The 25,841-nt window shown below is 40.0% G+C and overlaps 1 protein-coding gene across 4 annotated transcripts in view; it reads left to right on the top strand.

The window, feature by feature from the left end:
- The window catches only part of apaf1 (apoptotic peptidase activating factor 1), a 188,013-nt gene that overhangs the window by 37,411 nt on the left and 124,761 nt on the right, over positions 1-25,841 (top strand). For all 4 annotated transcript variants that reach the window (XM_033039685.1, XM_033039684.1, XM_033039683.1 and 1 more), the window contains exons 11-15: positions 1,302-1,415; positions 17,806-17,990; positions 19,902-20,028; positions 20,858-20,983; positions 21,123-21,254. In XM_033039685.1, the coding sequence (XP_032895576.1) occupies positions 1,302-1,415; positions 17,806-17,990; positions 19,902-20,028; positions 20,858-20,983; positions 21,123-21,254 (684 nt within the window). The remainder of the gene's footprint in view (positions 1-1,301; positions 1,416-17,805; positions 17,991-19,901; positions 20,029-20,857; positions 20,984-21,122; positions 21,255-25,841) is intronic.

The following is a 25,841-nucleotide window of genomic DNA, read 5'->3' on the forward strand; positions in this document are numbered from 1 at the left end:
GGAGAATATGGAAACCAGCTGACCTTTGCAGATCTCTGGCTGGTTACAAATAAAGATACAAAGTAATAGTTGGGATTTAAATCTTCCACTCATTCATAGGCAATTGTTATGCTTTCCTGTAGAGATATAATCAAATAATGAAGCGTTGCCAAGCAATATTTTACACATTCCGAAGTAACATTTTCATTCCCTTTCTCTCATGGCCAGAGTGTCTTGGCGCAGAGAGAATAAAATATTTCTTTTGAAGAATAAGTAATTTAATCAGGGGGTGAGATCTTTAATCGAGTTACGTTCTATACATAATTAATCTTTTTAAATTCTATTTCCTAATGGAATAGTTAATCTGCATGCTTCACATAGGAATAGTAATGAGTATTACACCACAAAATAATTTTTGTAAGAAAATTGTTGGAAATTGAGTTTGTACTTCATATAAATTAGTGTATTACATTTCTTATTTTATAGATTAATAAATTAGTTTTTTCATTATCAGGAATTTAATAATGTGGTTTTTTTTAAACAAAAGAGTTGAGTCCATAATGACTAGCGTTGTAAATATTTCATTATTTCCCATAACTCTTAAAATGTAATACATGCAGTTGAACCATTGTAATTTTACCCAAGTAACCATAACTGAAATAATTAAGAATATAATCTGGCTGAGAGTCTTTTGAAATTGAGTAAGAATGAAGAATGTTACTAACATTTTTTATGTTCACCAGAGTTAGTTTAATTAATTTATATAATAACATATGTATTTTTACTAGGGCGTTTAAATAGCAAGTTATGAGTGAATAGTATACAATCTTGGTGTGGCGCCTTTTGTTTCATTCTTTGTTGTTCATTTGTCATCACATGTAACTCTCTAACTGTTTGCATGTAGTCACTTGGACTATGACCTGCAATATGACTGAAGTCAGTGGCATTCTGAGATTGTTGTAATATGCCAAGCTAAGATTGGGTAAGCCTGTCAGTAATCTCTGCTTTTACCTCCCCGAAGATGAAACAGGCAGCCATATGCTCAATTAATTGCATAAATGTGCTGCTTGGGCGGCAATTATGTATCAAATTCCTTCTAACCCTTTCTAGTCAAGAGCACACTTACTTTCTGGATAGTTTCAATAGCAACAGGTGGCTAATGTGTTATATTCTTGTGAAGGAATGATATTGCTTATCTTGTAATTTCCAGAGTATGGATTCCAATTTAACTTTTAGTTTTATGGACAGGTTACATTTTATATTTATTCTTTCAACAATTCAATTCAAAATTCAGCACTGAACATAGAAATTATTTTTCATAGGAACTCTACTCACTGATGTTTTCAATGGATTGGATAAAGGCCAAGACTGAAGTGATGGGTCCCGCCCAGTTAATAAATGACTTTGTGGAACATAGGCATGTGCTGGATGAGGAGGTATGTCTCACAATGACATAAAAAGATCACCTCTATGTTTGAGCATTTGCTTGGAAGATGGGAACACTTTTCAAATATGGCACACATTAAATCTCAAATGGTTGAGACTTAATGTGTGCCATATTTGTAAAGTTTGTGTTTATGGAATAAATTATGAAATCTTTATTTTATAAACTGTTGTCACAAAAGATCGGTTTTATAACAGGGGTTTTATTGAACACATTTGGAAAGTTTGAACTAAAACATTCTTAAATATTTTTACTTCATTCGAGTTCTACTTTAGAGATGTAAGTATATATGTACACTGATACCACAGGAATGTTGCACAGTCAAGTACCACATTTCAAATGAAGCAGTAAATTAAAGCCCTGCTGTAACATAAAAGCTCCCAATACATAAGGAATAGCACTGCAATTATTTCGGAATGCTGGCTAATACTGGCCCTTCAACCGATTACCTCATTGATACTTGCGGAACCGTGAAGTGTACAAATTAGACGTTGCATTTAAAACCATGAATACATTTCAAAATTGTTTCAGTATTTTTGAAAAACTTTGGAAAGTTTTGGGGTTGTAAAGGACAGACATGAAAGTGCAAGTTTTTTTTAAACAAAATCTTTGAAAAGAGATACAGGGGGAGAAATTTAAGTTAAATAACATCTGAAAGAAACTCTGCATCAGTACAGGTGTAATGGCCTTTGTTTTCAGTATTTCCATAAGTTGTAAATTTGGTTTTAAAGTGTTTCATATAAAAACCAAATAAAGTGTAGAGGCACCAAACGTCATGAATAAACGGTTTCTTTATTCAGGCATTATAGGTTAGATATACATGCACGTTTAGTCTTCTAACAAAGTAATTGTTGCTGCTGCGAGGCTGTTGTCTCGTGGGCTCGAGCTGGGCTCCTGCTGGGGTGGTAGGACACTCACGCAAAGGAAGAGGAAGAGAGAGGGAAGGTTGACCCGGGGATAGTTATATATACTAGGACACACCCCTATACCCCGTGACAATTCCTCCCCGCCATTGCCCAGCCACGTGACCCTATCCCCGACTGCCAAGGGTTCACATAGCAAGTGGCCCCACCATCGGGTGCCGCCACAAAAGCTTTGATTGTAATTAAGGGGTTTGTATAAGTACAATTTGGACCGCTTGCTTTTTCTACATCAATTATATGTTTCAAGTGGAAGCTACTGGCAATTGTAGTAAATAAAATTGCCATGGCACTAAGGCTTATGGCTGTAGTTACAACAACAGCCATAAGCTATATTAGTGGTCAGGTAAATGTTAACCATTTAGGTGGAATGCGATGTAAATCTAAATCAGAGCTATTCACATGGCCGCACATCGACCCTGCACAGACATATTTGCACTTTAGACTGTTTTAATGTTTCACTGTCCTTTTTTATAAATCATGTTTCTCGGGGTATCTAAATTTTATTAGTTTTTTAAGTTGTGACATTGGATGGAAGCTGCATACCAAATCTCATTGCACCTATGTGCAATGACAATAAAATATATTATTATTATTATTATTATGATACAAAAGATGGGAAGGACGTTATCATGACTATTACTGGTACACTGAAAGTGAACATTCATTTAATAAGAGATTTTTGATTATAAAACAAATTATGTGTATTTGTATTATGCCATGTAGAATTCAATAACTGAGGAATTGACAGACTCGATGAGCCATCTCCTGAGCTGAAATTTCTAGGATTTATATCTTTTATCATTGGATTGTGAACTTTTACTCTGAGCTACTTCTGATGTTCCACTATGCAATTTTGACTTTAGAGTGTAACCATGACATCTTAACTACTAGGTTTTAATGGTTGGTTAGCAGCTGAATGACTCCAGGAATTATATCAAAATTATTTGTCAATGAGAAATAGAATAAATATGTTTCACTTTCTTGAAATTTATGAGGAATTGACTAATGAAGTTACAAAAAGGTAATTGACTTGCAGTGCAAGAACAGAACTGGGGACATGGAAGATGCACTTCCTGCCCGTCTCGTGAAGGATAATGTTGGATGTAGATCATGGCTAAAGCATTGGATGAGTTATTTAGGGGAAGTTTAAAAAAAAATCAGTTTGTGTTAAAATTATGGTGGTATCCCTGGGGTTCATTTGTGGGTGCTGATCTTTTATTATGGTGTATGTTAATAATTTTGATGCAGGTCGGATAGGTGACGTTTTGGTTCAGGACTTCCTCTCGAGTCTGAACAATGGCCCAAAATGTCGTCTATCTATGTTTTCCAGAGATGCTGCCTGAAGTGCTGAATTGCTCCAGTTGTCATATAGCTTGAGCACAGTGGTGGAGCAGTAGAGTTGCTGCCGTACAGCGAATGCAGCACCGGAGACCTGGGTACGAACCTGACTACGGGTGCTGTCTGTACGGAGTTTGTATATTCTCCCTGTGATCTTCATGGGTTTCTCCGAGATCTTCAGTTTCCTCCCCCACTCCAAAGACGTACAGGTTTGTAGGTTAATTGGCTTGGTAAATGTAAAATTAAAAAAATTGTCCCTAGTGGGTGTAGGATAGTGTTAATGTGCGGGGATCGCTGGTCGGCGTGGACCCGTTGGGTCGAAGGGCCTGTTTCCACGCTGTGTCTCTAAACTAAACTAAACTAAAATATGAGAAATGCCAAGGTGATGGCAAGTCATTGTTTTAATAGTCACAAGAGAATCGGAGATGAATCAGAGTGTGATTGAGACGATGTGTACATTTGTGGTAAATGAAAAGGCAGAACATCATAAAATTTGCTGATATGAGTAACATTTAAATTCAAGGGTTAATGGAGGGAATAGAAATTGTTATAATATTCCAAATTCATTTGATTAGATAGTTGAAGAATAGATGGCATTAAAATGGTTACTGTGATTTGATCACGCCAATGCAGACTGGCAGGGTAGAATGGCCTGTTTCCTTGCTCTTTCTGACGGGCATAGTACCACCCTAAAAGACATGTAGTATATGCAGTGGTTTCTGGTTTCAGTCAGACTTTTGCTGAATGAGTCTGGATGCACTCATGTTCCATGGCATTGGTCCATGGCAAATTATTACAAATGGTTGATAATGTGTTGCAATAAAAAAGGAGACACGGCAGAGCTCGCAAAGCGAATTGCCACAGTGCAGACTCACAAGTGTGTTCACATAGGGAACGACTCTACATTCATTTGAATGACTTGAGCTTAATTACATGATATTCTCTGAAAAAAATGTGGCGTGGTCGGGGTGCTGTTTAATTCTAAGCGTGTTAAGTAGTTTTATATAATTAATGTAATTATTGCACAAAGTTATGAATCTTTCTGACTCATTACTATATTCCCTACACAGTATTCCCCAATTAGCATTATTTGCATTGTTACAGGTTTCTTAGTAATGTTGTGATATTGCATGAATTTTGAGATTTGCCTGGGCATTTGTGAATATGTATTTTTTCACTTGGTTACAATGGTAAGAGAGAAGCAGTTGAGTTTTTTAGCCTTCGTCACGGCATTGTTTTGGACAATTACTCCATACCGCTATTTTGTTGTTGACTTAACAAGCCTGAGAATAGAGTAAGGTAGACAAAAATGCTGGAGAAACTCAGTGGGTGAGGCAACATCTATGGAGTGAAGGAAATAGGCGACATTTCGGGTTGAGACCCTTCTTCACTAAAGGTTGTTAAACTGTCTTTGGAGAGAGGAGGAAGTTGTTTTACACTTTCATAGGCAGTGTTTGACATGTAATTATTCCTTGTTGCTGTGAGGCCCATCTCATGCTTCATTTGGAAGAATTTAAGCAACATTGCTGGTATAAAAACATCGCAGGATGCAGTTGCTTTTCTTGATTTGCAAAGATCAATGTGCCCAGAAATATCTCACAGTTTTGGACACAGCAGTTGCCAATCCAAGTTGTGATGTATCTGTGGTGCATCTGTAGAAATTTGTAAGTCATTTGAGATATGCCAAATTTCTTTATTCTTCTGAGGAAGTAGAGGCCAGTGTGCTTTCTTGGCTGTAGCTTCAATATATTTGGACCAGCACAAACCGTTGGTTAATTTACACTTATGAACTTCACTGTCTTGACCATCTTCACTTCGGCACCATTGATGCAGATTAGGGCATGTGCCCCACCCCACTTCCTGAAGTCAATGACTCCCTCCTTCATTTTGCTAACATTCAGGGAGAAGATGTCGTCTTGACACCGTTACTAAGTTCACTATCTCCTTCCTGTGCTCCATTTTGTCATTGTTCAAGATACTGCTCACTATGGTGGTGTTAACTGCAAACTTACACGTGGAGTTAGAGCAGAATTTGGCTGCACAGTTATGAGTGTAGAGAGAGTATAATAAATGGCTGACACGCATCCTTGCAGGGAACTGGTGTTAGCAACTATCCTTACTCACTGTGGTCTATTGGTTAGGAAGTGGAGGATCCAGTTCCAGATGGGGTGCACTATTATACATTCTCAAATATAATTGGTGTGTTTGGGAGTAATTTTATTATTTTGTGATATTTAAGTAGCTTTATTATACAATTAATGTAATTATTATACAGAACGATATGAATCTTCCTGATTTATTGGATTTTCTCCAATTTGTTTTACTTGTACTATTATGTTTCCTTTTAAAAATAGCAATTTGAAAGGCATAGGGAAAGTAATCTTCGAAGGGTTAAAGTAGTTTCATCATCCTCTGTTTACAGAATTAAAATGCCTTGTTGAATTTCAGCCGGATTTAATGAGTGACGTTCTCCTGTCAGATTCTGGTTTATTTTAAACCGGGTACCCAGGGAACAGCATGTTCAATACAGTAACATGGCACCAAGATAATGCGCAAAATAAAATGCAGATTTTTTTTTTCATTGCATTTGAGAAGCGATTATCTCATTTGACAGTTCATTTAGAAAATATGTTTGTTGGGATGAAATGCACATCATTCTGGGAGACCAAACCTATTTAAACATTTAACGAAGTGGTCCTTTAGCAGGATTGCTGTCCATATTGGTCCTTGCCAGTTGTCCTATTCCTAATTTGTATTGTTTTCTAGACTGCGGGTTTTGGTGTGGATAAGGTTATTTATTTATCTACCTATCTATCTATTTATTTATTTATTTATTTAATTCTTTATTTCGAACAGAATAAAAGAATAAAAAGCAAGTGTGAAAGCATGTAAAAAACAAAACAAGAATATTTATAAAGTGTCATAAACAATATCTATAAATAAATGAAATCGTATGTGTCCGAAAAGGAGCAGGAAGAAGCCAAAGCTTATTAATTCCCACCCCTTATTCAACTGCTTATAATTATCTTATACAAATTTAGCAGCTATATGTACACCATATGTACACCAGCAGCTGTATGTACACCAAATTATTTACATTTATACACTAATCAAATATTTACAAAGCCATACAAAAAAGAGAGAAAAAAAGAAAAGAAAAAACCCTCATATACTATACAGTATCTCTTAGTCATATATACAACCCATCACCCTATATTCACCCTTCCCAATACAATCAGTATAACAAATATCCCACTCACAATCACCTATCCTCATAAGGTTGAACTAGTTGCCAAGAGCAGAACCTAAATTTATTGTATTTTCAATGTATCTGTAATGAAACATTAATTCACATTGAGCTCTCTGCCAGAGGGTTTTCATCATAGGTTCATTGTGTGTGTGACTTCATCCTCTTGCAGTTTTTAACATTAGCTTTAACTGTGCACTGTGGACGGCTTGATTGTAATCATGTACAGTCTTTTATTTGACTGGATAGCATGCAAGCAAAAGCTTTTCACTTTACCTCAGTACACTTGACAATAATAGACTAAACAAAAACAATTGGTAAGGGTTCTCAGAAATGTTTGGCCCATTGTGGAGGATGAGGTCTCTTAACATTGACCAAATTTAAGATCAAGGCCAAAGTATGAATACCAGGGCATTTATTATGGGTGTATGATCTATGCATTAAAGATTGTAGAATTTGCACGGATGCTAATATAATCTACAATAGATTCTAAAGGTTAGTTTCTTGTGCGTCTTATTTATTGATCGTGGGCTCTGCAGGTTTTCTTTGTCACAAATTTAAATGTGGACAGAATGGAGAATTATCTGAGACAAACAAGTAGAAATAAAACTTGAATTACATTACTGGAGTAGTTTTTGGTGGTGGGTGGAATAATGAAGTCCTGTGCGTAAGCAGTTTGAGAATATTAGGAGAAGCCTGGGGAAGTTTATTTTCAGTAAACATGCACAAATCTTTTTATAAAATAAAACATGTAGATCATTGTATCAGTTTTGTTATAATCAGTCAACAGTTTAACAAATGAGTAAATGCTCAGCCATAATCCCATATTTGCACTTGATGGCAGGTTACAGCTTGCACGTTGGTGGTGAAGGACAGTGGCTCGCAGTTATTACTCGCAGTTATTACTCGCAGTTATTACTCGCAGTTATTACTCGCAGTTATTACTCGCAGTTATTACTCGCAGTTATTACTTTGCAAAGTTCTCTCGATTCAGCCACTGTTTCCATGTGATATTTGTGTGGGTCGTCTGCAATTTAAGAAAGTTGAGAGAGGAATCAGGGAAATGCAGGCCAGTTAGTTTAATGACTGGCAATATATGGCAAATACTCCAATCCATAATTAATGATGCAATGATTGAAGAAAACACCTTGAAACATTTTCAGTTTTGCGAATAATTTTCTGAAGTGAGGGTCAGGCCAGACATTCCTGATTGATTTTTTTCAAAGAGGTAACGAATGAGGGAGACAGAATGTTCCAGGATGTTCATCAAATGGATTTCCAAGTAAAATATTTAATAACATTTTTTACAAAAGATTATTTGTCAAGTTTGAGAGTTGAAGGTTTATTATTGTCCTGGCTCAGAAATTAAATGAGAGGGAAGGGCCAAAGAATAGGGATAATTGATAGATAAATAAACTGGCAGGTGGTGTCCTGCAAAGATTTGTATGGTTGCATCTAATTATCTCCCATTATAATTAGCCTGGATAATGGAATAGAAGGCCATGTTCCAAGTCTGTTGATGATAAAAGTTAGGTGATATTGTAAGGAATGTAGATGGAAGCACAAACTTACAAAGATATTAGTAGGTTAAGCAATTGGCTAAAACAGTGACTAGTGCTTTATGATTTGAAGTAATCTATATTGGAACTTTCTAAATGTTGAAAACGTAGAACCAGTGAATATCCACAGGTATGTCGGAGTCTTCTTGCATGGTTTATTAAAATGTTATGATTATGTACTGAATGGAGTCCTTTTTTTGTCTCCAGTACAGGCACTAGAAGTAATGCTGAAGAGCGGTGGGGGCTTGAGTCGGGCACGGGGCTTGTTCACGCGGAGACCCAGGACCGTTGGAGGCAGCGGTGGAGGGTCGGAGCGGTGGGGGCTTGAGTCGGGCACGGGGCTTGTTCACGCGGAGACCCAGGACCGTTGGAGGCAGCGGTGGAGGGTCGGAGCGGTGGGGGCTTGAGTCGGGCACGGGGCTTGTTCACGCGGAGACCCAGGACCGTTGGAGGCAGCGGTGGAGGGTCGGAGCGGTGGGGGCTTGAGTCGGGCACGGGGCTTGTTCACGCGGAGACCCAGGACCGTTGGAGGCAGCGGTGGAGGGTCGGAGCGGTGGGGGCTTGAGTCGGGCACGGGGCTTGTTCACGCGGAGACCCAGGACCGTTGGAGGCAGCGGTGGAGGGTCGGAGCGGTGGGGGCTTGAGTCGGGCACGGGGCTTGTTCACGCGGAGACCCAGGACCGTTGGAGGCAGCGGTGGAGGGTCGGAGCTTACCAAATCCCGTAACGTTCCACACTCCATAGGGAGGGTTTCTGGGGAAGCCGCTGATTGGTGGGAGCAGACTAGAGGAAGCAGCTGATTGGGTGCAACCTCAGGTTAGCATTTCTGCTTTTTGGTTAAAGGTACAGTGATTTAGTAAGGGTACAGTGAGCTAAGGGAGGCTAGGGAATACTGTGTACAGTTCTGGGGTCCATACTTAAGAAAGGATGTACTAGCCCTGGAGGCAGTGCAGCGAAGGTTTACAAGATTAATTCCTGCAATGAGGGGATTGACATATGAGGAAAGGTTGAGTAAGCTGGGACTCTACTCTTTGGAGTTTAGAAGAATGAGAGGCGATCTCATTGAAACGTATAAGATCGTGAGGGGCCTTGATCGGGTGGATGCACCGAGGATGTTCCCAATGATCGGGGAGGCTAGAACTAGGGGACATAGTTGCAGAGTGAGGGGGGGCTCTTTTAAAACTGAGATGAGGAAGAACTTCTTCACCCAGAGGGTGGTTAGTTTGTGGAATTCACTGCCCCAGGGAGCAGTGGAAGCAGAAACGTTAAATTTATTTAAGTCAAAAATAGATGGTTTTTTAGCTGCCAAGGGGATAAGGGGCTACGGGGAGAGGGCAGGGATATGGACCTAGGTATGGTTAGTATAGTAGACCTGAGTGATCTCCTGGACAAGTGTCGATCGCCTGGATTGGGGTCGGAGAGGAATTTCCCGGATTTTTTTCCCGAATTGGACCTGGGTTTTTATCCGGTTTTTTGCCTCCCCCAGGAGATCACGCGGTTCTTGGGTGGAGAGGGGTGATAGCGGTATAGAGGGGAGGGTAGTGTCTTGTGTTCTGTGTCTTGTGTCTACTGTTTGTGGGTAAGTGTGTCTGTTTAGTGTTCAGCCATGAGTGAATGGCGGTGCGGGCTCGACGGACCTGATGGTCTACTCTCGCACCTACTTTCTATGATTCTATGAATACAAAACCTTTTGTTAGATAGCACCTAGGAAACTGTCCTCACAATATACTGTAAGGAAGACATGAATATTAGCCATTGTGAATTTAGAATGTAAAAGGCTAATTTGATGTTGACTTTCCACTTTCCACAGTGGCGCAATGGTAGAGTTGCTGCCTTACAGCGCCAGAGACTCTGGTTCGATCCTGACTATGGGTGCTGTCTGTACAGAGTTTGTACATTCTCCCTGTGACCGTGTGGGTTTTCTCCGGATGCTCTGGTTTCAAAAGACGTACAGGGTTGTAGGCTAATTGGCTTCTGAAAATTGTCCCGAGTGTGTAGGATAGAACTAGTGTACGTTAGATCGATGGTCGGCATGGAGACGGCGGGCCAAAGGGCTTGTTTCCACACTGAATCTCTAAAGCTAAAACTAAACAAATTAAAAATACACGTGAGAAATTAGGATAAATATTGAGAAATTATTTTTGCTGATTATAGAATCTAGTACTTCAGGCCACAATCTAAACATTAGTGTCAGGCCACCCAGGAGGTATTAGGAAATACTTAAGAATGGGAGAATGGTGGAAGTTTAGGAATTGATGGCATGTTAGTTGCAAATTTTAAAATTTAATGGACAAAGTTATTTCCCAATTTGAGGGAAGGGAAACTTTGTAGAGTCAGATCACATAACCACCATTAGAAACCTAGAAAAATAGGTGCAGGAGTAGGCCATTTGGCCCTTTGAGCCAGCACCGCCTTTCAATATGATCATGGCGGATCATCTAAAATCAGTACCACGTTCCTGCTTTTTCTCCATATCCCTTGATTCCTTCAGCCCTAAGAGCTAAATCTAACTCATTATCCCACTGAATGACTGTGCTGATCCGGGGGGCCATTATGTACACTATTGTCCCTGTGTTTTTGTGATTCTTGGACGTTAGATAGCTGCTTATTGACTTATTTTCTTGAAAGAATTGACAAAAAGTCATTTTTTTAAGGAACAGACCATAGCAAAGTCTGTGGCAGAGTAATCAGTGTGACTTTGCAGTGCTTGGGGCAGACTGACTGGGAGAGTGGGGATTGCAATTGATATTTAATACAGTAAATGCATTCAACCAAAAAAGGAAGGATTGACACATGTGCAGTGTGGAATTTGGGGATTGTCAAAGTTTAAATTTAGGAACAACAACATTCTTTGTGAATTGTTAATGAAGTCAGTGATGCCTTCCTTTCTGGACCTAATTCGATTGACTAATAAGACTTTGTGTTCTCTAAATGTCGTGGTAATTTGAAACTTGTTGAACTACCAAGTGGCCATAACTTTGACAGGTGCTTGAATCTCCATATTGGGGTTAAATTTGGAGTTGCCTCAGGATGGCCATTTGATCTTAAGATTTCTGTGTTTCTCAGGCATGGTGAACTAGTCTAAAATCCCATCAGAAATAACGTTACGTTGTTAATCGATAGCAGCAAAGATTGAATAATGTATTTGTTGCATAACCAACCTTCTTAGAGTTTTGGTACTTATCTTTCATCTTCCTTTTGCCTGTTAGCAGTTTTCCTTGCAACAATTGATACAGTAACTAGAGGGAACAGACAAAAATGTTGTTGTCAGTGGAAAGAAACCCTGGGGCTATGTTGTAATGAAACTTGCCCTTGTATAATGTTAAACTGTAAATTATATCACAGAATGTGGGATAATAATTACCTGAACATTCAGTAAGAAGTCTCTAATATTAGGCAGCTAAATATTTCAACCACAGATTTGATTCAACTGTGGTGTAATGTTCAAGGCATTTACTGCTTAAATTCAGAGTTAGCAATAAGAGTAACTTGATCTTAGTGGCAAATTAATTAAAAATGGGGAAAACTACTGCGCTGGTGAGGTGCAATGTGTGTGCTTTTGGTCACAGCTTATTGTTCTATATACAGATAAATAGTTTGCTGAGGGAGCAACAATGTATTTGATTCCTTTAATGGAACAAACATATCATGAGCATTATTTTAAAGTTAAAAAGATCTTAAACTTAGGATGCGGATATTTCCTTATGATCTTTATATCACTAAAATATTCATGTTACTAATATGCCTTTCACAGGTATAAATCTGAACCTGAATACATTGCCATATTCTTCTATTTTAATAACCATACAAAACAGCATAAATCTTCTAATAAAATATGTGTTATAATAATCAAGTTCCTGCATTGCAATATGTGATCCACACATAATTGGTTACATGGTAATTTTTCAGGGATGTCTGGATTTCTATATTAGATTGTCAATATTGACAATTTGGGTGTAATCCAACACACCAAGCCTATTCATACCTCTCCAGACTAAGCATAGACGTGAACATTGAGAGAGAATAAGAAAGGTTAGTAGGTAATTTGGTCCTTCACATCTGCTCTGCTACTCAATTACATATTTTATCGTTTATCTCCTGCCATTTTTCTCTACTTGATACTGGGTTAGTAGAGGAATATAATATCCAAAAATCTGTCAATTTTTGTCATGAATATTCTGAATGTTTAAACCTCCCACAGTTCTCTCTTGATGGGGAATTCAAATCAATTGTGCATACTGTGAATAGCTGGGGCCCAAACATTTGATTCCTCTGACATCCAAATCATTACAGCTTCCTAAAACAAAACACAAAATGCTGGAAATATTCAACAGTCAGAGAAGTTTAATTCTGGTGGTTTCTGACCTGAAATGTTTCTTGTCCCAGTCTGAACTGTTACGTTTCCATCAATATCTGGTTTATTTTCAGGTACCCAGTACCTGCAGTTTTTTTTTAATTTTAATTTTGCAAACTTCTGTTACTCTATTTTATGTCTATTAACCTGTCCTCGCTAGGAATAACACTCAATTCCATATATTTTAATTTTACTTGATGACTTCTTCTATGGCATTCAGCCTGGAACATTCTGTTTGTGACAACTTCAAAAATTCTAATGGATTTATCAAACAATATCTCTCTTTTATAAACCCATGATAGTTGTACCCAAACGAGTCATTATTTTCCAAGTGTCCAGCTATATGCTAGCATTTTCCATGTTACTGATGTCAAGCTAATGGGTGGTTAGTTTCTTTACTTTTCTCGCTCCTTCTCTTAATAGTGAGGGTATATTTGCTAACTTTAATCTGTGGTATTTTGGAGGATGACAAAGTGTGTATTCATTGGCTCCATTGCCAGCTGTTTCAAACACCGTGGGGTCTGGTTCATCGGGACCTGGGTTTTTATTGGCTTTCAGTTAATTTAGTGTAGTCCTTGAGGGCAATTCTCAGCAGCAGAAGATAGAGGACATGGAACATTTTTCTTATTTCAGGATGTGTATGGCACTGATGACAACATATTTATTGTCCAAGCAGTAAAGGCAAAATAACCCACTTTGGTAGACTCCTTCAGTAAGAACATTAATGAGCCTTGCAGTGTGGACTATGGCCATTTGTAGATCAATTGAGGGCGATGACTTCCCTTTCCCAAAGGATAAAGTGGCTGCATTTTTCTTATTTTATTGGTACTAACTCACATGTAATTGGTTTTATTTTGACCGTCTTTCATAGTGGGGTTTGAAATTCTGACTATATCTCACCTAAGCAAGATAGCATTTGAGGTTGCTGTAAAGATCTAAGCTGATTATTTTCTTACAAAACAACTAGTCCTGCATTTCTTATATTAATATAGAAGAGAACTTTGAATAAAAACATAAAATTATGCAATACAGAAGGACAGGCAGTGTCTGGAACCACTATTTAGGCCAAGCTGTCTCTCAGCTTGATTACTCCATTGTTCTCCAGACCAATCTTTTACCTTTACCCTCAAACCTATTATTTGTTTATTGACTGAGATATGCTGGCAAAGTGGCCATTTGATGCCTATCATTTATTGTCCTTGATAATATGGTGGTGAGCCAACCGAATGAACTGCCAAAGCCCTCCTGGAGAAGGTATTTCTACAATCCATGGTATTAAATTCCATGATTTTGCCTCATGAGGATTAAGGAATAGTGATATAGTTCTAAATAATAAGAGTGTGTTTGGCGATGAAATTACACTTGTATTTCCATGCATTTCATTGGCTTAAGAGGTGTTATTGAAGAACTTGAATGACTCCATCCTCAACCTTAACCTTGTGGGACAATGTTGTCCTCCGACAACAAAGTTTCCCGATATGACCCTGGCAAATGTGGACCATTCCCCTGCATCAGGAGTCATCTTTAAACAGAGATGGACATTGGTGATGAAATTTATGATGACCTTCAGTGTATTAGCACAGCCTTTGGCCAACTAAGGGAATCGATAGAAACGTAGAAAATAGGTGCAGGAGTAGGCCATTCGACCCTTCGAGCCTGCACTGCCATTCGATATGATCATGGCTGATCATCCAACTCAGTATCCCATCCCTGCCTTCTCTCCATACCCCCTGATCCCTTTAGCCACAAGGGCCACATCTAACTCCCTCTTAAATATAGCCAATGAACTGGCCTCAACTACCTTCTGTGGCAGAGAATTCCACAGATTCACCACTCTCTGTGTAAAAAATGATTGTCTCATCTCGGTCCTAAAAGACTTCCCTCTTATCCTTAAACTGTGACCCCTAGTTCTGGACTTCCCCAACATCGGGAATAATCTTCCTGCATCTAGCCTGTCCAACCCCTTAAGAATTTTGTAAGTTTCTATAAGATCCCCCCTCAATCTTCTAAATTCTAGCGTGTACAAGCCGACTAAATTCTAGCGTGTACAATACCCCCGAACACAATGAAGTACAATACCGACACTACACTGTCGGCTCTCAATAACCCCTTTCCCTGACTCCTTCCTTGGTAGAACGCTGATAGAGTTTCCCTACTCTTCATCTTTCATCCCACTACTCACCATATCCATTTTGCCACTTCCACCAATTGCATCTCGCTCCCTTCTCTACTTTCTACAGGACCCATTTCATCCATGATTTCAGGGTGGGTTCACCTGTTCTAGCACACCCCTCCTTGTTCCTGGCACTTTCCTATGCAACTGTAGGAGGTGACACTTTTCCCAATACCACCTCCCTCATCACTATCCGGGGATCGAAACATCTCTTCCATTTGAGTCAAATTCATGTGCATCTCTTCCAGCCTTGTCTATTGTATTTGGTGCTCATAGTATGATCTTCTCTACATTGGCGAGCACCCCCTTGTATTCAGCTTAGGTAGTTTATAGCCCAAAGGCACGAACCTGCTCCTGCCAATCCACCCAGAGTCTCTCTCCCTCACACACATTGTTTATCTTTTCCATTCTTCCTCGCCTCCCCATCTGCTTTCACCTTCACATGTCTAAAAGTAAGTGTGTGTGTGTGTGTGTGTGTGTGTGTGGGGGGGGGGGTGTGGGGGTGTGTGGGTGGGGGTGTGGGGGTGTGTGGGTGGGGGTGTGGGGGTCTCTCTCTCTCTCTTCAGCTCACGCTCTCTCCCGCCTGACTATTGAACATGACCCCCCACATCTAGGTTCCACCTGTCATCTACCAGCCTCTGCCTCACCTTTCCTTCTCACTTCTATATACTGGTTGTCTTCTCTCTACACTCTCACAACTGATTCTTGTCTTGACCCAGAGCATCAACCAACATTGTACCTCCACAGATGCTGTTTTAACCCACTGAGTTTGTCCAGTTTGTCCTTTCTATTTTGTTTCTTTTGTTCCCTATGGATAGAGGATGTTTGATGATCAAGACTTTAGACCTGGCACAAATCTTATGGTGTTGCATGGTTTAGTGTTACACGCAGCAGTAATAACTGTCTTCCAACATGCTTCTGAGACGGATGACTTATTGTAGACACCTCAAGCCTCTGGGAAAACACCATCAGTACTATCTCCACAAAATCGAGATTGACGAGAAGGATAAACAAACCAACATCAGCGTCTCCTTCCAAGCCGCATCTCTGGCATTGAGGTCGGTGGGGGATCGGTAATGAAATGACATTGAATATCAAGGAGGAAACCCACACGTTCACAGGGAGAATGTGCAGCCTTCATATGGACAGGATCAAACCCGGGTCTCTGGCACAGTCCTACCACTGCACGGCCTGTATTTTGTAGATTGTATGGTGGATTATTTTGTAGATTGTTCCAGGACAATTTCTCCACATTGTTATTTAAATACTCGTGTTACACTGGTTGAGTAGAGCCATTGCAAATGTTCTGAACATAATTCAGCACTAAGATTGGGAAGTGGTCGGGCTTGCAGCTTCTGCTTCAGCGAATTTGATCTTGATGCAATCTGTACTTGTCTTCTGTGGTGGTGGTGAGGAGGATGAAATACTTAAGATCTTTGATTTTGGATGATTGCTAATGTTTCACTCTTGCCTTGTGTGCACACTGGATCCTGACATTGTTTATAACATTGAAATGCTTTCTTTTAACTTTTTTAACTTCTCCTTCACTGTTGCAAACAGCGAAGTACTTTGATCTTATTTATGTCGCTGGCGTTGCTTTCAACCACAGCTTTTGCACCCTTCATCAATCTAGATTTTCTTCCCTGGTTTAATGTGAAAGGCCATAAGATTACAGATTGCCAGGAATAGAATTCTGCTACTTGAGATGCACCACTGTGCTTGAAGGGGACCCAATTTTAAACAGCTGGGTCAAATAGCATATGATTGTGCAAAGGCAGGTGGTAAATCAGAAGAATTAATGTAATATAGAATATGCCTAATGTTCTAGCTAGCCCCAACACCCAAATAGGACTTCCTTATCATTTTTTTTTTCACTGTCCGTGACGACTTGGGGCGTTCCTGACTGAAATCGATTATCACTGATGGGTGGGAGTAATTTTCTGATGTGCTATGTTATGATGTGGGTCCTAGCTCATGAAGTATTTAGTTGAATAAAAACTTAATTTATTTCCACAATTATATAATAAAATAAATGATTTTCTAAGGCTTGTCAGCATTTGAGCTTGGATCTGAAAGATGAAAAACAATATATCAATTAACAAGGTCATTTTTCCTCTGCAGTCAGTATTTGTAATGCTTGCCAGTCGCATTCTCAAATATATATTTAGCCTGTTTTTTTAACAGTATATTGATACTTAGTAGAAAATTATTCCACGCATCTATTAAAAAAAGGTTGCATTTAAATACACTAAGGTCACTGACATTTCAAGTTCTTTGACAATGTTTGTTTAAGTATTTTTGTATCTTCATCTTATTCATGAAAATTGAGGATCTGTGTGGGGAATTGTAATTGTGCAACTGTGCCTCTAAGGTCTCAAATTTATATTTTGGCTGAGTTTTTAAAGGGCCTTATTAAATAACTTTTGGCACTGGCCTCCTGCATTCTGCAGCGCAGGTGCTTATCCTTTCAGGTGGAGACTTGAACCTGCTGTTCTGAGGTGTCTCACCACTCTGACTTGTGCACTGACAAATCTCAGTGAATATGTGATCGCTTGAAGAGGAGACTACCTACTGACATAGGGAGCAGGAAATTCCGTTCCAGTAAAATGGCACTTGAATGGTAGTCAGTAAGTCAATCGTTCAGTGATTGTCAAAGGATCGTGCTGGTCTACATACCTTATGACCTGAAGCGGCAAGTACAGGCAGTTATGACAGTAGTAATCTGCTCCTGGGTCTATCATCCAACACTATGTGAACTGCAAGTGAAAGTCGTACTATTTATTTTACAGAACAGTACAGTGCGGGAGAATTTTCAAGAATTCCTGTCTTTGAAAGGCCATCTCCTGGTGCAGAAACCCTTCCCAGATATTGTGCAGTTGGGTCTTTGTCAGCCGGACTCCTCTGAAGTATATCGACAGGCAAAGCTGAAGGCTGTAGAAAAAGCCCAGTATGGAGCTGTGTACTTGGAATGGATGTTAGTATTCAGAATTGGTATCGTGTCAGAAAGCCTGAATAAATATCATTGTAATCTCACCTTTGTATTCTTCCAATGGATTTGAATTTACTAAAATTGTTTGCTCCTTATTTATCTTTAACATGCATATGGGCTAACACAGAACTTTAATGTCATCACATTTTGTCTACAATTAACGTAAAAACATAGCCATTCCTCTTTAATCTATTGTAAATTGTATAATAGTGTAAAACAATGTCATTGGAAATAATTAGTTTTCAATTTGGTTAAGATCAGGTTAACTTTTCTGTTTATGAAATCCATTTCCTAAATCATAAACACAGATTATCCTCTCTATTGGTGTATGTAATAGTTCATGCCTTGAGTTGTAATTTTGAAATATTACCTGCAGATATCTCTGCAATTATTTTTAAATATACTGCGGTTTTTGACGATGCTGTTACGATTTGGAAAAATTGTGAGACAATACACTGGCACCTTTCCATTCAACAGTTGTTGTCTGGCATGTAGGTTTATATAAATAGCACATTTGCTGGAGGGTGTTAAACCCAGTAACACATTGAGTGTTGAGATGTCATCGGATATTGCTAGAGCTGATCTAAAGTGGTTGTAATATGTTGAACCTGACATCTGTTCTTTATCATCATCTCCCATGATTGAATTGCATGATCTCAGCCAAATTGACTTTGTATCAAATAGTTTGAGATTACAAATGTTTTGATCGATGTGGGGGAATAATACACTTTTTTGTGGAAAATAATGGATTTTTGGTGAAAGAAACCAATATGTGAATAATTAAAAATTGATTGAACAGTCCCATTGAACAAAATTAGTACAATTGCTCATATGAAAGATTAGCATTAACATGAACTGTGTGGACAAGTAGCTTTATCTGCAGATGTACAGTACATGTAACAGGGATCAGGTATTTTAGTTGATATGTTCAGCCCAGATGTTTTACTTCAGATTCCTGTTCTACAACTACTATTCTTATTCTCTTTCTGGCTTTATACACTGTTTCAATTAAGTTTTGAGCACCCAGAGAACTATATTTTTACTGGAATTTCTGGCCTTAACATTGGACTGAATCTTCCTGGACCGGGCTTACCTGGTCCCAATCAATTCGGCCAAACTTGCTGGACTTCAAGCTGAGTGGCCAAGTCTCAGCCAGAGTATACCTCAGGCAGCTGAGCTCAAAAGCCCCACAGATTGACAATTAATAAAAAGGTGGATCTGGAACGGATCCTGCCTCGTGTTAAAGACCTTATCCAATTTTAATAGTTTTTAAATGTCTGGTATTTAAAAATTGTCGAGATCAATATTTTTTTAAACAATGAAAATATACCAACACACTTGGAAAAAAAATAACACAAAGAATAATTTACCTTGTTCCTTGCCTCGTGTTGAACCATGAATTTCTAGGTCTACAATGTTTCCTTTGCCAGATTTACAAATTCCAACTTCTAAAACTCTTTCCTGACTGTTCTGTCGCACCCTGGGTCTTGCTCCCGTAACTCCAACCCTGGCAAACCCTATTAGCTTCTCCCCAACACAGCATTCTTCTACAAATCTGCCGTGCTGTTACTCTTGCTCATTGCTGCAATCTCTCCTCATCCTCAGTACTGATACCTACTCTCTGCTTTTTCAAAATGTTCACATTCTTTCTTCTCCCTCTTCCCCCCATCTCCATTGCTTTAGATCCAGAATTTTTACAAACTCCGGAGCACATGCTGAGTTATTCTTTGCTGGCCATTTTTTATATGCATCCGAACCACCCAAACTTTCATAAGCATTTATTCTCTGTTACTGAGCTGAATGTTTGGAATTTTGTAATATATAGATATAACAGGAAAAATATGTTTAAGCATTATTCTTCATGACTATAGGTTAACAAGTTTTTTCACATAATAGAAACAAGACCACCTTGCAAAATTCATCAAGCCTTGTTGTTCAGCTTCATTGTGATGCTGTTTTTCATGCCTGTTTTTCTCATGACGGATTGAAGATAGCTTCTTGTGGAGCAGACAAAACATTACAGGTAAATAAAGGTGCTAGAACTATAAATTATCCCAGCATTGTGATGCAAAGTACAGCAGTATATTAAATCTGTTATAATTCTCCGATTTTTAAACATTGTGCTTTTTGTTATTTTGTGCTGTTTTATTCATTGTCACCTTTTGAGTAACTACCATTCACGTTTATAACTGACAGAATAGAAAGGAAAAGCCAAAAGGGAATTATGTTTACAAATCTGCTCTTAAAAATAATATTAATTTTTCTGCTTTGGTGTTGGATCACTCTGTATATGTTACTAGCACCACCACTAATAAACTCACTGATGATTTATCATTTACCGAGTTTGCCTTCATGAAGAGGTGGCAGAATAAAAGGCAACCCATCACAGCTGCATTGCTGAGAACAGTACAGTAGACAAAATCCATAGGAAGGAACTGCAGATGCTGGTTTACAATGAAGATAGGAACAAAATGCTGGAGTAACTCAGTGGGTCAGGCTCTGGAGAAAAGGAATAGGTAAGAAAAATAAGATAAAATCCTTTCTTCCAGAGATGCTGCGTGATCGACTGGGTTACTCCAGCATTTTGTGTCTATCTTCAGTGAGATCAGTACAGTACTTCACATTTCCACAGGAGTACTCAAAAGCTACTAGTTCAGGGAACGTTAATCCTTTCAGTCATGTATTGGTAATTTTAAATTCAAAACTATTCTTGGAATGATTTGAAACTGCCTTCTACAAGTTGTTCAAAGAATATTTTAATAAACCATTTGGGCGATTAATCCTAAAGTTCTTAAAACAAGTTCTGGGAAGTGAACCTTTTGGTACAAATCTTTTCAAACTTTTTTTTACAGATTTTCAAAAGTGAGACAGGTGAGAAACTTTTGGAGATTAATGCACATGATGATGAAGTGCTGTGCTGTGCATTTTCACCAGATGACAAATTTGTTGTCACATGTTCATCAGATACAAAAGTTAAGGTAAGAGGTGTCGGCAGAACTGAGTGATGTGTTTTCTCTGTTACATCTTCAATTAGTAATGCCAATAAGATTGGCACATATTAATCTTAATTTTGTTGTTTTCTCTACTTAATAGCTAACAAAAGTTATTTCTCTGTAGATCTGGAATTCCATAACTGGACAGCTGATTCACACATACCGTGAACATGAAGAACAAGTCAATTGTTGTCAGTTTACACATTCACAGCATAACGTGATGTTAGTAACATGCTCCAATGATACTCTTGTAAAGGTAAGTTTTTTGCATAGAAGATACATAAATACTTTAAATACTTGTGCCTGGGTCGGTGGGGGCGCTGCAAGTCGGCTGCCCTGCCAGCAGCGTGTTCATTATTTCGACTTTTTTTTTTTGGTGTGTCTAAATGTTAGTTTAGGTGTGTCTTGGTGTGTCTTGTGTCGGGGGGGGGGGGGGAGTGGGGAATCGCTTTCAGTCACCTCCTCGACGGAGAGGCGACTTTTTCCATGTCGCCTCCCTCGCGGCCTAACAGCATGGATTGGAGCGGCCTTTCCCGGAGTCTGGCCCGGAGCTTCAGCAGCGGGCGCAGCGTGGACTTTTCCATCACGGAACGGGCAAACCCATGCCGGGGGTCGCCAGAGAGGAGTGCTCCGATCACTTCCCTGGTGACTTTGGCATCATGGGGCTGTGGTCTGCGGAGCTTCTAGCCACGGGCGTGGCGTGTACCTACCATCTGGAGTCTGGGATCCCTTGCCGGGGATCGCCGGAGAAGAACTCCGACCGCTGGCCTGCGGCCTATAACATCCTGAAGCCGCTGTCTCCGGTAGGAAAGTGCCAATTCGTCGGGCACTCCAAGCCGCGGAGAGTGTTTGACCATCCCGACGTCGGAGGTTTGATCATCCCGACGAGAGGGCCGGTACATCGGGCCATCCGTAGCGGCGGCTACTGGAGGATTTATGGCCCCGACCACGGATGAACAAAGGAGGAGGACGGACTGAACTTTGTTGCCTTCCACCACAGTGAAGAATGCTGTGGTGGATGTTTGTGTTAAATTCTATTGTGTACTGTGTGTTCGTTTTGTGTATCGCTGCTGGCAAATTCATTTCACTGCACCTTCGGGTGCATGTGACGAATAAAGTTGACTTTGACTTTGACTGCTGTTTGACAGCATTACTCATGATAAGCCAATGATACTGATTTGTAATAACAGTACTTTGACAGTACAAACATTACCCTATTGTAATATGTTGTTTTATGTTATTCTGTGGACCACTTGCTCAACAATCAACTGATTTGCAACCAAACAGCTATTGCTTGCAATGAATCGGCTGGGCCAGAGGATCATCTCTCTTGCATTTTTTTATGGGCCTTAAGGTGTCAAAGGTGTCACATCCTGAAGCTGTAGACACATTGGCAAAAGTTGTTAGAAGGCAGAATTACTGTAGGACAGTTAGATATCTTTCCTTTCTTTTCTGATGTTTACCTTCAACCAGAGTGAGATGATTTTCCTTCAAGTGAGTCACTGCTTTCCTGACTAATCTGACATGTAGTGGCTGCTGTCTCTAATTTTGCAATGTCTGTGCTCTAGGAGTTTATCTTGGAAGCTTCTCGATTGGCTTCTCTATTTCCTTTACCTATTAATCGGTTGGGTTTACAGCGGCTGTTTTGGGCAAGCATACATTAGGGACTCCATCTCATTAGATGCTGGATAATCTTAAAACTTTAGTACAGGTGTCAGAGATGGGGAGAAGGCAGGAGAATGGCCATCATTGAATGGCAGAGTAGACTTGACGGGCTGAATGGCCTCATTCTGCTTCTATCACATGATCTTATGATAATCAGTGGCATAACACAGAAGTTGTCGGGCTCTCTGACATAAATGCACGCTATCCTTGGAGTTCCTATTGAGGATCTTCTGAAGAAGCTGACATTTCAGCTTTTTCAGGTATGTTCTTTAGGTCAACCAGGCCTTGCAGCCATCAGGGAGAATCCTTGTAAACTAAAAGGCAGATGTACAGTATGTGTGGTTATTGAATGCTTGACGTGATGGACTGCTAAAGGCAAGGTTGGTGCAACAGAATATCAACATCAATATTTGCCCTGTGGGAGTGATGGTTGCAAGATTGACCAAGTGTTCTATACTTTCCAATTCTTGTTTTTTAGGATGTGATGATTGACATGGAACAGACTGACCATGTATTTCGGCTTTGCTGATGTTCAATATTAGCCGTGGGCTTTTGTAAGCTTCTGAGAAGTAGTTATGTTAAGGTCATCCTTTACTTGTGCTACAACAGTATAATCATTTACAAACTGCTGTTCTATTATTATTGCCAAGATTACTTTAGTTCTACCATGGAGATGAAAATTGTCGCTGTTGAATGCTGTTGCCCTTTGACAGATGGTCTCGCATTAATGTTTTCATAGTTGAAGAAAATGTTCGGTATGAAAACATGATCTAAGGTGACAAATGACTGAGGATAATTAACTGTACAAGATGGAGAGACATCTTGGAGGAATTTCACAGTAGTGGTAAATCCATATGGATAGCCAGAATCTGATAACTTCGTGAGGATATGTAGAGATCAGGTGCTTTGGTCAAATTAGTGAAAGCCTTGTACAGCAGCTTCATCTGTATTAGAAATGCTTCCAGGATCAGCCTGGCTGCGCAAATCTTGTCGTGGTGCCTCAAAGCCACAGCACCTCGGAGTACATCCTCTTTTTAAAAAATAAATTTAATTTTAATAAAAAATATATACAGAACAAAAACTGTGCAAGTACATTCTTAGTCTTTTGTCTATACATTAAATATCATAGTGTTCTACTTGGTGGTGTTAGGACCTGTCTTTACACACAACACCCTTGCCACTTATTGTTTATTGGCGGCAGAGATATGACATCAGGCTAACCTACAAACATGGTAAGGACATGCACTTAGCTGACCCTCTCACGGGCACCTCGCCCAACCTGTGAAAAACACCTGTCTGATGATGAGCATGAGGGGTACACGGTTATGATGGTCTCCTGCCACCCATCTGCTGGTTTAGGCATCCTAGTATCACAAACAGCTGCAGACGAAATGCTACAATCGCTGGCCACTGTCATCCGCCGCGGCTGGCCAGACAAACAGCACCACCTGCCTATGATGTCCATGCCTTCTTTAGGACCCCATGACAAGCATTAACCCCTCAACAATCGCTTAAACCCCCAGGGATGGTAACTGATCATCTAGTCAATAACTGTGGTAATTGCGGTGGCTCACACCCAAAATTTTGTGAGCAATGCCCCGCTTATAGCAAATCTTGTCATTATTGTAAAAAGAAAGGCCACTTTATCCGGTGCTGCCGCGCCCATGCCAACAGGACTCAGTCACAACAATCTTTCTATGCACTTGAACCCACACTCTCCCACGAAGCACTGATTGAAACAGCAGAACCACAACTGCAGCACCTGCAAGAAGTCAACCAAAACATACATTCTTGTATTCCCGACTCTGTGGCTACAGCCAGTGATCCCATGACAACGCTCAGTATCAACAGCACCATGTTTGCCGCTAAGATAGACATAGGGGCAAGATGTAACGTTACCTCGATGGCAGATTTCAAAAGAATTCACAACAATGAAACTGTTCTGAAAACAAACTCGAAGCTACATCCATTTGATGGGGGGAATTGCAACCAGTGGGTACGGTTACACTACAATGCCCTCTAACGGCTCAAGGTTACAACTTGGGATTTTTTATCATTAAAGGAGAAGTTCCACTCCTTCTTGGCAATGATGCATGCCGTAATATGAACCTAGTTTTCTTCGGCAAAACTGTGTATCAGCTGTCGACCACTCAAAGTCCTACCCAACAACAACTCTAACAATACAAAGATCTTTTTGACAATCAGGTGGCGCCATGGAGCAGTAAGAGGCGCAGCATTCAGCTCCTCTCCCGAAAAATGCGCTAAAAAGCCTGTAGAAGAAAACGGGACCGATTCAAAAACACTCACCGGGGATGCCTGACGTCGCGTAAGTGACGTCATCAGAAATCGCCGCAAACTAACGGGGATACCTGCACTTTTAAATGCCAAAACGGAATTTATCTAAAAGACCCACGACAAGACCTCTAACCAGACTGTGGCTCGCTCAAGTTGGAGAAAACACCTCAAACAACTCCAGAAGGAAGTTATACCTGTCGTTCGTTTTCCTCACAAAATCCCACATGCAATGAAGGACTGCGTTAAAGCTGAATTAGACAGAATGGAATCACTGGGTGTAATAGCCCCTGTCAACGACCCCTCCTCTTGGTTCTCCACCATGGTTGCAGCAGTCAAGAAGAACAAAAAGGAAATAAGGATCTGCATCAACCCGAAGGATTTAAATACTGCCATCAAATGGCCACACCACCCAATGTGGACAGTAGAAGAAGTCGCTGCCAACCTGGGTAAAGCCACAGTTTTTTCTGTTCTAGGTGCAAATAACTCATTTTGGCAAATGCCACTAGACCATGCATCCTCCATGTTAACCACATTCGCGACACCTACTGATTTTTACGAATGCCGTTTGGCATCAATTCAGCCAGTGGGGTTTTCCAGCGTACTATGGAACAACTCTTTGACAGCTATCCATGTTACATAATTGTAGGCGACATCCTGGTCACCGGGCGCAATGCACAAGAACACGACTCAAACCTGAAACGGGTCCTGAATCATGCCAGGGAGGTAAATCTCAAACTCAACCCTCTCAAATGCAGGTTTCGGGTCAACGCGGTGACTTTTGTGGGCCACGTATTCACCAACAACGGACTTAAGCCAGACCCGTTTAAAACCATTGCCATCAACGAAATGCCAGCACCTACGGACGTGACTGCTCTACAACAAT

The sequence above is a fragment of the Amblyraja radiata genome, chromosome 21, assembly GCF_010909765.2.
Source record: "Amblyraja radiata isolate CabotCenter1 chromosome 21, sAmbRad1.1.pri, whole genome shotgun sequence".
NCBI lineage: Eukaryota > Metazoa > Chordata > Chondrichthyes > Rajiformes > Rajidae > Amblyraja > Amblyraja radiata.